Source organism: Rhinatrema bivittatum, chromosome 10 (genome assembly GCF_901001135.1).
Source record: "Rhinatrema bivittatum chromosome 10, aRhiBiv1.1, whole genome shotgun sequence".
NCBI lineage: Eukaryota > Metazoa > Chordata > Amphibia > Gymnophiona > Rhinatrematidae > Rhinatrema > Rhinatrema bivittatum.
This window is the reverse complement of record NC_042624.1, coordinates 30419722-30435932: the sequence shown is the minus strand read 5'-3', so window position 1 is coordinate 30435932 and position 16211 is coordinate 30419722. Positions and strand designations below refer to the sequence as shown.

General features: G+C 48.8%; 1 protein-coding gene across 3 annotated transcripts in view; it reads right to left on the bottom strand.

Annotated features, from left to right (window-relative positions):
• The window catches only part of ABCD3 (ATP binding cassette subfamily D member 3), a 312071-nt gene that overhangs the window by 19638 nt on the left and 276222 nt on the right, over positions 1-16211 (bottom strand). For all 3 annotated transcript variants that reach the window (XM_029618697.1, XM_029618696.1, XM_029618698.1), the window contains one exon: positions 3948-4067. In XM_029618697.1, the coding sequence (XP_029474557.1) occupies positions 3948-4067 (120 nt within the window). The remainder of the gene's footprint in view (positions 1-3947; positions 4068-16211) is intronic.

The following is a 16211-nucleotide window of genomic DNA, read 5'->3' as shown; positions in this document are numbered from 1 at the left end:
AGGGAAAAATAACCCATGCTATAATTACACAATTTTGGGTTCCACATTAGGTGCTACAACCCAAGAAAGAGATCAAGGCGTCATAGTGGATAACACATTGAAATCGTCGGTTCAGTGTGCTGCGGCAGTCAAAAAAGCAAACAGAATGTTGGGAATTATTAGAAAGGGAATGGTGAATAAAATGGAAAATGTCATAATGCCTCTGTAATCGCTCCATGGTGAGACCGCACCTTGAATACTGTGTACAATTCTGGTCGCCGCATCTCAAAAAATATATAATTGCGATGGAGAAGGTACAGAGAAGGGCTACCAAAATGATAAGGGGAATAGAACAGCTCCCCTATGAGGAAAGACTAAAGAGGTTAGGACTTTTCAGGTTGGAGAAGAGACAGCTGAGGGGGGATATGATAGAGATGTTTACAATTATGAGAGGTCTAGAACGGGTAGATGTGAATCGGTTATTTACTCTTTCGGATAGTAGAAAGACTAGGGGGCACTCCATGAAGTTAGCATGGGGCACATTTAAAACTAATCGGAGAAAGTTCTTTTTTACTCAATGCACAATTAAACTCTGGAATTTGTTGCCAGAGGATGTGGTTAGTGCAGTTAGTATAGCGGTGTTTAAAAAAGTATTGGATATGTTCTTGGAGGAGAAGTCTATTACCTGCTATTAAGTTCACTTAGAGAATAGCCACTGCCATTAGCAATGGTAACATGGAATAGACTTAGTTTTTGGGTACTTGCCAGGTTCTTATGGCCTGGATTGGCCACTGTTGGAAACAGGATGCAGGGCTTTATGGACCCTTGGTCTGACCCAGTATGGCATTTTCTTATGTTCTTATTATGACTGTGGTGTCCAGAAGTGTTGTATAAGGGATTTATGGCAGTGACAGTAATCCCAGTTAGTAAATGTATAGTGAATCATGAATAAGTTAGAGCTCCTTGCGTGGATTGACTGTTGTTATGCAGCTGTCCATGCAAGGAAAAAGTGAATGATGTTGCACTCCGCAGAGAAACAGCAGTCACCAATAGTGATTCAATGAATACCCCAGTTGCTGAAGCTGGTGCAACCGGCAGAGCTTGGGATTGTAATATTGTTGACTCACCATGAAGCACATAGAAAGATTAGAGGTAATATACTTACTGCGATATGGAAGCATGGTGTCGAGAGTTACCATTTTACCTGTGCCTTCTGAAGGAAGTTGGTATTTCTGAGGTCCAGGATGGGTGGAGAGTAACTACTTTCTGTTGAAAGAAAGAATAGTGTAATTAAAACTCCTCAACACCCCCCCCCCCCTGCGCTTTGTAGCGTCTGGGGGAGTGTACCGGGAACTTAGGTACAAGGTGGGGTGGCCACTCTGATATCTGGCCAGTTGGGAGACCTGGAGGTGTCCAACTGGAGGGGCTGATGTAATCTGGATATCATGTAACCTCCCACGGGAGCATGAGCGGTAAAGTCTTACCCGCATTTCTGTGTGCTGTACAAGGAGACACTGAGACCTGTTGTCAGGCTTTGAGGTGGACTTGCACTTGAGGCAGTATTTGCTGGATCTCATGTTTAGAAGATCAGCAAATGCACCTGGAACTTTGGTTCTGAAGCAGGAACCAGAAGCCAGAGCATTAATCAGTACAGAGCCTCGTTGCTGAAGAAGGGAGGATGCCCTGATGTAATCCCAAAGAAATGATAGAGAGGTTATCTTGGTATTGTGGCTGACATAGCTGGCATAGCGATATGTGATACTAATACGGTTCTTGGAAGGTACATGACCTAGAACTTTTCGAACCATGTGGCCCAAATTAGAGAACACATCTCAATGGGAATGCCACAGAAGTGGGTACTTACCATCCGACGTGGATCGCCGAAGGACAAGCCGGTGAAGATTGCTGGCTCCGTGGATTTCAGGAGTCATCGAGGGAGTAGACACCAGTCTCAACTCTGATGCCTGGTATGGTGGCGCAGGTATAGAGGAGACAGGCGGAGCGTGGCTGGCGCTACCATGGTAGTATTTTGTGGAGGGCCACAATCCCCCACCGATGTCGGTGGGGCATGCCTTGGGAACAGGGGAGCCGATTAACAGCTTGTAAACCCGGTCCTCATTGCAGCAGCTCGATGTCTCGTGACGCCAGTGCAGAATTCTTCGGAACTCGTTACGGTGTTTCTGGAGCTCCAAGGACTGCCAATACTGTGCGGAACAGTGTCGATGGCAGTGGTGATGTTGCTCGGTCCGAGCATTGTCCAGCATCGAGAAGGATAGCACCAATGTGCTGGATGGCATCGATGGCGGACGGTCGCCGTGTCGGTGATGATGCATGCCACGTTGCTCGGCCCGGTCTTTCCCCAGTACAGAGATGGATGCCCTTGCTGTCTTGGATGGCGACTGATGAAGGTCTGTCAGCATACCTGCAATGCTCCTGGCACTATGTAGTGTCATAGGCTAATACGGGGCTTTAATAAGAACCCAAAGCATGGAGCACTGTGTTCAGGCGAGGCCATTACGTGGCGGTGCTATGTCGGTATTGACGGTGTCGATGGCGGCCTCGAGGGTATCATCAAAAATATATATGAAAAAACGTCAATGACTCGGCCAGAGCAATGATGACAGTGACTGAAGCACTGATGGCATCGGCGTAGGTATCTATGGGAACGATGTGGCATCGAATAATCGAAAAAACATCGTTGGCATCGGAAAAATTGATAACCGGCATAGACGGAGTTGATGACCGCATCAATAGGAACGTCGAAGACACCAATGGAAACGACGTGGGTGTCGAGGGCATCGGTGGCATGGCTACAGGCATCGATGCCCATCGATGGAATGGACCCTGGCATCGATGCCCATCGATGGAATGGACCTGGACATCGATGGAAATGTCCTGGGCATCGATGGCATCAATAAAATAAAGGATGGCATCGATGGAAATGACCCTGGTATCGATGGAAGTGCCCCAGGCGACGGTGGCATCGACCCGGGCATGGATGGCACCGACGAGACAAGGTGTACATCGATGACATCCATCCGGACAATGATGGCACTGATGAAACCCAAGGAAAAATCAGTGCCATGGATGAAAAACATGGTTGGCACTGATAGAAACAATGCAAGGGCCGATGGCATCAGTGTACTGTGGGGGGAGGGGTACCGATGGCATCTAAGAATCCAGGACGGTCTGAAGGGGGTACTGATGGTAGCAATGGGGGCATCGACTGCGCAAGGATACCGAGGAAATTGAAGGACCTGAATCGACAGGGGCCCTGGCGGCATCGGAAACCATGGAAGTCTGTCCCACTAGCGCTAATAACCAGGCAGAGTGTCACAGAGGGACACTCGCAGGCTATGTGTGGCTAACTGAAAACATAGGGAGAGGGAAGGCCGCAGTCGGTTGGCAGGCCAGGAAGGTGACAGGAACCGACCGAAAAAACAGGGCATAGTACTCACCGAGCGTCGAATAAACGTACGTGAAGGGAGACCCGTGCAGGGAAAAGTGCTTGTGAAGTAAACGTTTAAGTGTTTCCGTGAGGAAAAAGTATTAGGAATTCTCACAGAGCTCCTAACCGCTATGCTTACTGCAGAGCGGAAAAAAGAAGACTGAGGGATACACATGTGGCTCACAGGGATAATTGCAGGCTGAGCATGCTCAGTGCACTCAGTGTGCCAGTGTCAGTCAAAGCTTTATAGAAACTGACAGAAAAGTTTTCCGTACAGGGCTCCATCCTGTGATGTCACCCATATGTGAGGACTACCATCCTGCTTGTCCTGTGAGAATATTCTTTTCAACCTAAAGCTTGTCTTTAAATGTTATTAAAATCCTAAGTGTGAGAAGGCAGAATTTATGGCAGTCATCTGCTTGTTATATCTGCAGGACAACTTACTAAACCGGGGTCTCCAACATATTCTAATGTACAGAGATGCAAGGTTCCTATTTTTCGGTTTTACTTAGAAACATACAGCCATCCTCTGTTTTTCTCCTCCACTAAGCACATCCATCCAGTCCTGAACACTGTCCCAGCCTCCTTCACGATCCAGGATCTGACCCAGCTGCACGTTGTCTAGGTATTCCTTCAGCACCTGCAGGCACACAGATTATTACCCTAGATACAGCACGTCAGAAAGGGGTGCAGCTTTCCTTATTAGCTCACCTCTGATAATGGAGGCAAAAAGAAATCATTCAGTTGTTCAGAAACAAACATTTCACATCAACTTAAAACTAAAATAGGTGAAAAACAAAGCATTAACACCACAAACTGTAAGCCTGTGACTAATATTATATTTACAAAAACAAATCTTTAAACATACAGACAAAATGTCTGAATAAAGTGATTTTATAACTGGGTGAAAAGCGACGGTACACGATTCTGTGACATGGTTACCCATTCACAAGAACTGAGTCCTCCAAATGGTCTTCAGGATTTCTTCATAGGAAGAGTGAACCACACCACACATGATTTGCCAACAAAATGAACAGTATTTTCAACAGCGATTTCTGTCTCATACGCAACACAATTATGGAGACAGAAGTTATTTTGCTTGGGGCATGGCTGAATAGTGGACCAAGACTCAGAGAAGCACCATCAGGAATTGAGAATTCTGTCAATCTATTTTTGGATCATAACCTTTGAGTCCATATTCTTCTACTCAAAAATCAAAAGGTGAAAAAAATAAAAACAGAGGGACTTGGGGAAAAAACGTAAGCACACTTCCCATCCAAGATTGATTTTTGGATTGAAGTTGTTTGATCTGGGACTGAGAAAGAACAATGTTTTCAATGAAGAATTTTTTCTATCATAAGTAAAACTCTACATATATTAAGCCAAATGGGCCAAGTGATTTCTCTGATTTTATATCTATGGGAGAATTGTTGCTTAGATCTTGTTCATTAACTCTTGGCATCAAAGTGATGTCTGTAGACAAATGAGGTATAAAATAATTAACAGCTTAAATACCTTCACATATTATTCATTCATTTTTAATGTCTCAAAAGCAATATTTCACATTTTGAGTCCTTGTCCACTTAAGTCTTTCTAGTCTGGGGAAATCTGTGGTAGTTTTTTCTTCTGTTTTTGCAGTAATAAACATTAGCATACCCCAATTGGTGGGAGTTGAAGTCATTGTGAAGGTGTTGGTTTAGGCTAGTTTAATGGTGAGGGTATTCAGGATTTGTGGGCAAAGCATGGGTTAGGTTGTGGGATTTGTTTGGTGTATGGAGTTGCGATTCTTAGGAATTGTGGGTGGAGGGATCTGATTGTATTTTATAATTATTTTGTAAGCTGTTTTGAAGCTATGGGAAAGGCGGGATATTAAATGAAATAAAAAATAATGACCAGAGCATAACAAATGTCCTGCTTATTGCCAAAGAAAGCAATGTATAATATTCTTCTAAACTGCTACTTGAGACTCAAGAAAATGCTAGATATCCACAAAAAAATATTTTTCAGTACTGCTCGAGATTCAATACTCCACAAAATGTAAGTGACTTGAATGTTTTCAGAAAGGAAAAGACTTTGGCCCCAGTCATGGGAAGTGTGCTGATACATCTATGCAGCTGCTTAACCAACAGAGATTGCGCTGTTACCTGACGACTACAATACTGTTCCAGGTGCTCCAGGATTATGCTAACATTCATTCTGTAGTATATAGCTATGCAAAATGCATATGCTTTTTCTTCTTGGCCTAGAGGAAAACGGGTCTTTCACCAATGTGAGCAGTTCCTCAACTCTTTATGCAATATGCCAAAGTCCTAACACAGAGACAAACACTTTTCCACTCAACTTATGACTCTAGTAAAAATGATCTGCACTTTTGTTAATGCAAACACCATATTTTCTTATCATTGCTACAGAGTAACCAACTCAGATTACCAAAACCTTAACACTTTCAAACAAAGGCCTCTAGATGAGGTACAGTGCTCTCCTCTCCTATAAGACTTTGACCGAATCTTCAAAGAAGGTTCTTCACTTTTAAAAATTTGTCGCTCATTTTTCTCTCTTTTGTATATCTGCCCCCCCCAACCTCAAATAGAGTGCCCCCACAACGCAAGTCAGCCAAGAGGTGAAAATCTCCTCTGAGGTTTTCTCGAAGGAAGGTTATAACTGATCATAAACTGCTCATTTCATAGCATGTGCTACCTTTCAGAAAACTATTTCCCTAAACCAAAGATGTCTGGCTAAAGACAATTTTCTCTCCTAAAAATTTAACAGGACACGTCGTCAGTACAAGTCAGCAGAGAGCTCTGAGGGGCAGAGAACAATTGATTAGAGTAAATTTCTCTCACCAAATCTTGCTGAGAACTTTCAAATGTATAACATGTAGTCCAAATCTCAGCAAAGCAACTACTATTCCCTGTACGTACCAGGATCAGTCCAGGACACCTGGGTTGTGACTCCGCACCAGTAGATGGAGACAGACTAAAACTTGTGGGCGGAGCCATATATGCCCCTGTGCCAGTCACAGCCCCTCAGTCTTACTCTGTCTCCAGTAGATGGTGCAGGTCCGGTCACAGCCCTGCCTGACCTGATTTTGGTGATTAGTCAGTTTTGGTTTTTAGGGGCTGATTTTGTTAGGCCTGATTGTTTTTGCGAGGTATTCGTGGCAAATTGGGTTTTGTTTTTAATTTTAGTCCCGGGTGCCCTGCCTCCCGGGGGGGTTGAGAGGTCCTGAGGGGACTACCCTCCCCCGGTTGAGGCCGCTGCCAGGGTTGAGGACCCGGCTGAGCTAGTGGCAGCGTCAGGGGTGACACCGGGGAGCCCGGTTCACTCACCCCTGCAGGAAAAGGGCTCCAGAACCAAGGACAGCTGCAAGCTTTGTTAAAAAAAAAAAAAAAAAAAAAGGGGTTTTGTTTTCGTTGTGCAGCTCTCCGTTCCCTCGCGTCTTCGCTCCGTTTTGAGGGGGGGGGGCGCCGATAGCAGGAGGGAGGTCGCCGATTTTGAATTCTTAATTTTACTTCGCATTTCGCCGCGTTTCCCGCCCATTTTTTCGTCGCGCTCGCCAGCAGGCCACGAGGGTCGGCCTGTCGGGCCTGCGGCTCGGCTCGCGCACGCTTTTCGTGGCAGGGCCTCTGTGGCTATGGTCGCACGGGCAGAGAGGGTGTGTCCGGAGCGCCTCGGGGGGCCCAGTCCAGAACCGCGCAATCGCCGCGCGGGGGGGGCTCGTCTGATAGGCCCCAAGATGTTTGTTTTTTCTCCGGCCGCGAAATTGCTCGGTTCACAACAGGGGATACAGCCCTGCCCCCCGCGTTTTCCCCGCAGCGGGATCCGGCGGGGGGGGTTCCCCACGGAGGGGCCTCGTTCCCCGTTGGCTCCCGCGGATGGTTCTTCAGATTTTTATCTGGTTTTTTTTTGCGCTTCTGTTGCACGGGTTTTTTTTTAAATATAAGCGTATTTAGCGCTGCCGGAGGGGCGTCGTACGGGGGGGGGGGGGGGGGGCCACCCGCAGGTCTGTTCCGTAGGCTAGAACACTATGGATGTTGCGGAGGGCTCTCGGGAGCCCTCGCGGGGGAAGCGTCCGCCGCGTGGCGTACCTCAGGAGTCTGAGACGGATTCTTCATCGGCAGTTGAATCAGAGTCTCCAGAGGAGTCCCTGATGGGGGCCGGGGAGGCGGCTGCGGACGGTCCTCGGCTGCGGACGGTCCTGTCCAGCCCAGCGTGGGCAAAGGGGCACTCGCCATGGAAGGGGATGACCCCCAGGTGGTACGACTATTTTCGCAGGGAGGAACTCTACCTACTCCCTCCAGCAATGCTTCAGGAACTGGCAATGGAGGCTCCGCTGGGGGGGGCCCGTCGAGAGACAAACATGGATCTGCCAAGAGGCAATCATGGATCCGATGCTCTCCGAGGAAGAGGAGCATAGGTCTCTCGGGGCCGACAGTAGGATTTCCTTTTCAATTTTCATCGACAGTTTTCCTGTTCAATGAATGGGATACGCCTTTAAGGTCGGTACGGCCATAGACAAGATTTACCCGCTACCGGAGGATGTACTGGCACTCCTTCGCCGGCCCAAGGTGGATTCCGCAGTCTCTGCGGTGACGAAGAGGTCGGCCATTCCGGTTACGGGAGCCACGGCTCTCCGGGATATACAGGATAGGAAGCTGGACGTGTAACTCAAGAAGATTTTGAGGTGTCTGCCCTGGGTGTGCGGGCTGCTTTCTGTACCAACTTCGCTTTGTGAGCGAGTCTGCGCTGGGCCCATATTCTTCAGGCGAATGCAGGTCTGTCGGCGGAAGAGGCATCACAGGCAGATAGGTTGGAGGGCAGCAATAGCGTATGGGGCAGATACTCTCCACGATTTGCTGCGTACGTCCGCTAGGTCCGGGGTGGCGGCTGTTTCGGCGCGTTGCCTGCTGTGGCTGCGCAACCTGGCTGCAGATGGTTCGTTCACAGCAGCTGCCCGAGGACAGATTCAGGGCGCGCTCCGTCTGCTCGGCCAGATCCCGGTTCCGAGGGCCCAGGAAGTCGCGTCATCACAGGTCTACCGGTTCTTCTTATAGGTCGGCTTCCTCCCGTAACCATCAATGGCAGCAGTCTTTTCGGGGTACACGCTCCGATAGACAGGGTGGAGCCCCGTCAGCGAGGGGGCCTGGATACCATCGGACCAGGGGGTCCGCAACGTGATGACGCACGGCTACGTTTTAAATTTTGTTCGTTCCCCGGCACACTAATTCCTGGTCTTGCCGTGCAAGGCTCCCGAAGCGAAGGCAGCAGTGCTAATCACCATCCGGCGCATGGAACATTTGGGAGCCATTTCCTCCGTTCCGATCAGTCCGCACGGCGAAGGACGTCACTCTATTTGCTTCATTGTTCCAAAGAACGACGGCACTTCAAGACCAATCCTGGATCTAACAGGGGTGAACAGATGCCTGCGGGTGCCTCACTTCCAAATGGAGACTATTCGGTCGGGGATCGCCTCGGTGCGTCCAGGAGGGTTCCTGGCCTCACTAGGTTCCACGGAGGCGTACCTTCACGTAGGCATTCCACCGTCTCTTCAGCGATGCCTAAGGATCAATTCACGGCTCTCCCGTTTGGGGCTCGCAACGGCGCCTCGTACTTTCACGAAGGTGATGGTCTTGGTGGTGGCGCAACTTCGCCGGGAGGGTTTCTGGTTCATCTTTACCTGGACGATTGGTTGATTCGGGCGAAGTCCGAGGATCAATGTCGACTGTCAGTGGCCAGGGGCCTACATCTCTTGCAGTCTCTAGGCTGGCTAGTCGAGTTCAACAAGAAGTCCATTGGTACCCACGCCGGTATCCAAGCAGACCCTGGAATGCCTTGGAGCCGTATTCGATGAAACGGGGCAGGGCGTTCCTATCGCAGGAAGGAAGGTGCAAAATACAGGCTCAAGTGAGGCGCTTGCTGTCGCTCCGGCTACCGCGGGTCGGCGATTACTTCATGGTCCTGGGTACTATGGCCTCCACTCTCGTGTTGGTCCACTGGGCGTCTGCTCATCTACGGCCATTGCGGGCGTCCCTGGCAGCCGGTTTCGGAAGCATTCTACCGTCCATTTCCACTCGTAGGCCGGGCGAGATCCGGCCAGTCCTGGTGGCTCGATTCCAGTCTTTTGACCTCTCCAGGGTCACTCCTATTGCCCAACCGGACAGTGGTGCCCACGGATGCCAGTCTCTCCGGATGGGGAGCAGTCTGCCTAGGGACGTCAGTTCAAGGCCTACGGTCAGCGTCTCAAGCCCGATGGGCTACCAACCGACTGGAGACCAGAGCGGTCCGTCTGGCGCTGCAATCGTTCCTACCTCTGCTGAGGGGACGGGCAGTCTGTGTTTTGTCGGACAACGCAACCGCAGTGGCCTACATCACTTGCCAAGGAGGGATGAGAAGTCCACAGGTGGCAGACGAGGCGCGGCTCTTGATGGCTAGGTCGGAGCAAAATCTCACGTCCATTGCAGCATCACATACATTGCAGCCTCTCACATCGTCGGGGTCGACAACGTCCAGGTGGATTTTCTGCATCATCTGGATCCCGGGGCATGGGAGCTGGCGGTCGAAGTTTCGCCTCATCTGCAAGACGTGGAGTATTCCCCACATGGACTGGAGGGCCACAGGCCACGTGGACTGGTTGGCCACAGGCCACAATGCGAAGGCTCCGCGATTCTTCAGTCGGCGCCGAGGAAGAGGAGCAGAAGGAGTCGACGCCTTGGTGCTTCCCTGGCCGACGGATGTCCGGCTGTACGTCTTTCCTCCGTGGCCGATGTTCGGCACGATTATGCGCCGCATAGATTTGCACCCGTTCAACGTGTTCAACGTGATCATGGGGGCTCCGGCATGGTCTCACCGTCCGTGGTTCGCGGACCTTGTTCAGTGTGTTGGTGGCGGCTCCCATGCGTCCCATCCGTCTCCAGGGATTCGCGGGGCTCCTCCGTCAGGGCCCCGTCTGTTGGGAGGATGAGAATCCCTTCTGTCTCGCGGCCTGGCGTTTTGAGAGGACTCGGCTAAACGGGGAAGGTTACTCTGCCGCGCTGGTGGCTATGCTGCTGAGGTTCCAGGCAGCATCCTTGGCGTACGTCCGGGCCTGGGTAGTCTTTGCGGTAAGGTGCGTGCAGCGGGGTGTGGATTCCACTGCCGCTTCGGTATCTGATGTTCTGGCTTCTCCAGGCTGGTCTGGCCAAAGGCTTGGCATGCAGTTCCCGGCGGGTCCGCGCTTGGTTGCTTGCGGGTCCGGATGTTTTCCCGTTTTCTCTGGGGGGCTAAGCTTCTCCGTCCGCCATTGCGTTTTCCAATTCGGTTCTTTCCACCTAGTGCTCAGCACCGTTTGTACCCTTGAAGCGCACAACTCTTCCGGATCTCTCTTTGACGACGGTATTTTTGGTGATGCTTGCCTCGGCGCGGCGCTTTCTGAGTTGCAGGCTCTCTCCTGTAGAGTACCGTTTTGTGTCTTTCTGATTCGGGGGTATTCTTGTGTCCGATCCCTACCTTTCTCCTTCAGGTCATTTCGTCTTTTCATCGGCATCAGTCAGTGGGGCTGCCCGCTTTGCGGACGGGAGCTCCTCTGATCCTCCAGCGAGGGACTTCAAGGGACTTGTTGTGCGGAGTTCCCTTCCACGCTACCGATGACAGATCTTTTGTTTTCCTTTTCGGGTCCAAAGAAAGGGGCCGCGGCATCCCGCAAGACGATTGTCCGTTGGCAAACAAGGAACCATTGGTTCGGCATACCTTGTGCGGGAGGAAAACCTATTCCTGGGGGCCTCAGGGCTCACTCGACACGGTCTCAAGCGGCGTCTTGGGCGGAATTTTCACAGGTGTCGCCTCAAGCGATTTGCAGGGCTGCTACCTGGAAGTCGTTACATACCTTCATTACACATTGCCGATCGGATGTTCGGGCTACTGATTGCGGGGGTTTTGGAGAGAGGGTACTCCGAGCGGGACTCTCTGCTTCCCACCCTCGGTAATTTAGCTCTGGTACATCCCAGGTGTCCTGGACTGATCCTGGTACATACAGGGAAAGGAAAATTAGTTTCTTACCTGATAATTTTCGTTCCTGTAGTACCAAGGATCAGTCCAGGATCCCGCCCGCAGTGCTGCGCTGTTGTAACGGAGAGTCCGCTCATTGTTGTCTTCAGTACACTGACCCCTTGTTCTTCGCTCTCTCTCGGTTTGGAGAGTCTGGTTCCTGTGGGGGTGTTGGAGTTATTTTCGTTTCCCTGACAAGTTTGTATGGTTAACTATGTTGTATTATGGCTTTTCTACTTTGACATTCGTATGACTGAGGGGCTGTGACTGGCACAGGGGCATATATGGCTCCGCCCACAAGTTTTAGTCTGTCTCCATCTACTGGTGCGGAGTCACAACCCAGGTGTCCTGGACTGATCCTTGGTACTACAGGAACGAAAATTATCAGGTAAGAAACTAATTTTCCTCTACTGTAGTTTGACAGGAAAGAAAAAATCATACTGGCAACACATCGTCCAGGATAAAAAGATGCCCACTCTCAACTCCAGCACTAAGGTTAATGATGGTGGTAGTGATAGTAAGGACCCTTCATATGAGGGTGACAAGCCGGTACAGCCATAGGCCAAGGTGACCCTGTTCATGCACCCATTGTAGCAGAAAACAGAGCACAACAGTTAATGAAAAAAATTAAGAGGAAGAGAGATAATTACGTGGATCTGTGAAGATAAAAAGGAGATAATGTACTGCCACAGACCGGATATTTAAATCAAAAGGATTTACAAAGAGGACTCGCAAAAAACTAGACTCGCAAAAAACTAGAAGAAAGAGGAATATCAACCAAGATAAAGCTGCAAAAAAGCAACTGATCCAAATGTAAGATTTTTAATAAAAATTAAAGAGACGTGGTATGTAAGTAATAATCTTTAAACGCTATTAAGGGCTGATGCAGAAAGACTGAAAGAGGAGATTTGGAAAGAAGTGTTAGCACAGATGTCCTGAACAACCAAGGAGCAGCAGGAGAAAGGCATTAGAACAGTCAATAAGCCCCATAAAAGAGGTAATGAAACAATCTGAGGAGGTGAGATGCATGTGAATGAGAATGGTGCAACACATGAGGATATAAGAAAGGTCAAGGAAGCAGAGTGAAAAGGGAAGGCAGGAGAGAGACCAGGATATGGAGGCGATAGTGATTGAACTCTTGGCCTATATGGAAATGGAGATGTATGCTGGGGATCCAGGAGAGAGAAAGATTATGTAGATAAAAACTATGATTAGTAAGATCAACAAGGCCAATAATCTGCATAAAGGCAGAGTCTCTTTGTATCACATAATATAGTGCAGCAAAACTCATAACAGAGAGACCTACCAACAAGGTCACAAACTCAGAAGAAAATGAAAAAGATAACCTCTCCCTAGAAAAGACAAAAACCACTGCATGCAGATATGGAAAAACTAATAAATAAATATGTCCCTGGCAGACAAGTATCTCAAAGGACTGGATGCTAGTAATGAGAAATGTAAAATCTCAAGCTGAAACATTCTGCACTAACAAAAGACCACTTTAAATTCACATACTCTGATAACAAACTGAAAATAGCAGCAGAAGCACAAAAGCAGCTGATATAAAGAAAATAGGAATATCAAAATAAAACATATAGACATAACTCAAAACAATTCTAGCCAGACCTGGGAAAGAATATGAATATAGTTGAACCACCACCAGCCAAAGCTGAAACAGAACTAGAGAACTTTATATGAGGATTGCTTAGAGCACAACAGGGAAACAAAATGCCTATCCAGCATACAGGAGAATATGGAAAAGGCAAAACTTACAGGAATGGAATGGCCTGAAATAATAAAAAGTGCCCTGGTCCTGATGGAATATCTTTTGATTTAGCACCTCTCCACCAAGCTGTGGCAAACTGCAAAAATTAATTGATCAGCCAGCCATAACTACAACAATTGCAAATGGAAACCCACACATCGCAAAAATTACAGACCAAGAACATGCCTACCTACAAAGTAAAGCTGTTCACTGCAATAGACATGCAAAAGAAATGCAGTCATAGACATTAACATCATCATGGCGACAGAATAGAGGGGCAACAAAAGGAGCATATGAAAACTAAAGATCAGTTCATGTTGAATAAAGCTATCATGGCCAGCTGTAAAAAATGTAGAAAGGTTTCTGGGAAATTCTCTGTCATCCAGGATCCATCAAGCACAGCAGAATTGTGCTCTCTGAGGCCAGCAAGATGTCAGGCCTCACATGGATGACATCATCCAATGGAGCGCAGCCCAGAACCTTTACATCAAGGTTTCTAGAGCTTTGCCGTGCCTCACTGGGTATGCCCAGCATGCTTCTATGCCATGCATTCATTCACACAGGGGCCCCTTCAGTCTCTTCTTTTCCATGGAACCCACCGGTTGTGCTTCCTCATTCTCCTGCTCAGGCTATGTTTATTTGCAGCAAAAAAAAAAAAAAAAAAAAGTTCACCGTAGGATCCTGTGGTCTTGTTTCTCCCCTTCTGGTACTGAAGATAATTTTTTCAGTCAGTATTTTTAAGTTTGTTTCATTTCCTGTGCCCAGCTGGTGCACTGCTAGCCATAGACTATCTTGCGGCCATCAAGTTTGATTTTGTTTCCCTTATTTTCCATCCAGCGGCTTCCAATGATGAATAAATATAGCAGGAAATAGAGTTTTAGTTCCAAAACCCCAGTTAAATCAAAACCTGACATAGGAACGGATAAGGACAGTTGAACTTAAACCTAAAGATGAAATATTGATAATGATGGCACAAGACAGTGGACTACAAATAAGATGGTTCACAGCTAGCCTAGAACAACCAGTAACACAGGCAAACACATATTCTATAAAAATAGAACTGGAAATTGTTATATATCTTGCTGCTGGGTGTGACTTGCTGTCAGAACGCCCGTTTGCAGAAAGGTACAATAAGGTGGCAAGACTCATCCACTGGAAATTGTATAAACACTATTATATCACTATACTAGAAAAGCACCCAAGAAGAAATTGTCATCACTTGGGATATTCTTATTTGTTGTGGAGTTAAGAATTAGGGGGGAAAAAAAAAAGGATACAGAGGCTCAGGTTACCTCTGCATAAAATGCATCACAATGAGTCACTGCCAAGGACTAGATGTTATGATTGTGGACCCTTGGGCCGGAACGAGTGATGATGATGTAACCACTGAGGGATTGTCCCCAGAGGACCTCGTCTCCAGCAGGTGGAGCTGATGAGGACAACCCAGCAGGAGTTTCGCCTATACCAGCCCTCATTCCCCGCAGGTTGAGCCCTTGGGTGCTGGGGCCGGCAGGACTTAGGTGTGGGTGCCTCGTAGAAGACAGTGAAGCTGAGGATGAAGACAGGGCAAGGGATATGGTCAGGGCAGGCAGCGAAGGTGCAGAATGAAGTCCAATCCAAAGATCCGGGGAAGGCAGGCAGCAGACAAGCAAGAATGAAGAACCAGGCCAAGGGTCAAGTTGGGCAGCAGACGAGCAGAGATAAGACGACAAGCCGAGGTCAAACCAGATCATCAAGCTGAGGAAGGGATCACATGAACTGGAGGACGAGGAGAAGACCGGAGGCAGGAACTGGAACGCCAGGAGAGGACTCAGGAACACAAGGACTGGAGCAGAAGCAGGAACGGAACCAGGATCAAGGCAGGAACAGGAACGAGACAAGTCAGGAACTGCAATTAGCACTCAGAGGAGACAACCTGTTGCAAAGGCAAAGAGCTGGAGACTGCTGTGGGGTTTAAATACCCCTCTGGAGTGACGTCATCAATCGGGGCCGGGTCGAGGTTTCCCGCCGCGGCCCCTTTAAAGGGTGAAATCTCCTGCGCACACGCCTAGGGAGAGCCCCGCTGGACGGAGGAGGATGGCGTTGCCGCCACGTGTGAGGCTGCGATCGGCCTGCCGCAGAGCCAGTGACTGGCAGCAGGAAAGGTATGGGGGACCGGCCGAGGCCTGCCGTGGCCGGGAGCCACAACACTAGATATTGTGAAGATTACTTACCTGATAATCTTGTTTTCCTTAGTGTATGCAGATGGACTCAAAACAAGTGGGTATAGTGTGCTCGTGCTAGCAGTTGGAGACGGATCTGACGTCAGCACAGGGTACATATACCCCCCGCAGGAAGTGCAGCAACTCAGTAATCTTCCTTGCAAAAGGAAGATTACTGAGATTATCTTTATGGATATGTGTGTGACTGACCGATTGATAGTAGCTGGAGACCGCCAGTGTACTCAACCGGAAGGCGTCGACAGTTGGAGACGGATCTGACGTCAGCACAGGGTACATATACCCCCCGCAGGAAGTGCAGCAACTCAGTAATCTTCCTTGCAAAAGGAAGATTACTGAGATTATCTTTATGGATATGTGTGTGACTGACCGATTGATAGTAGCTGGAGACCGCCAGTGTACTCAACCGGAAGGCGTCGACACCCGCCAGGGTGGATGCCCTATATAAGAAAACATGGCTTACCGTGAGTCGGTGAATCCCCATGTATACCGGCAGCCGGGCGGGATGCTGAGTCCATCTGTATACACTAAGGAAAACGAGATTATCAGGTAAGTAATCTCCACATTTCCTAGCGTGTAGCAGATGGACTCAAAACAAGTGGGATGTACAAAAGCTACTCCCGGACTGGGTGGGAGGCTGCCCGAGGTCTGTTTAGGACTGCCCTCGCAAATGCTGTGTCCTCCCTGGCCTGGATGTCCAGACGGTAGAATCTGGAGAAGGTATGGAGGGAGGACCACGTTGCCGCTTTACATATCTCTGCCGGCGACAACATCCTAG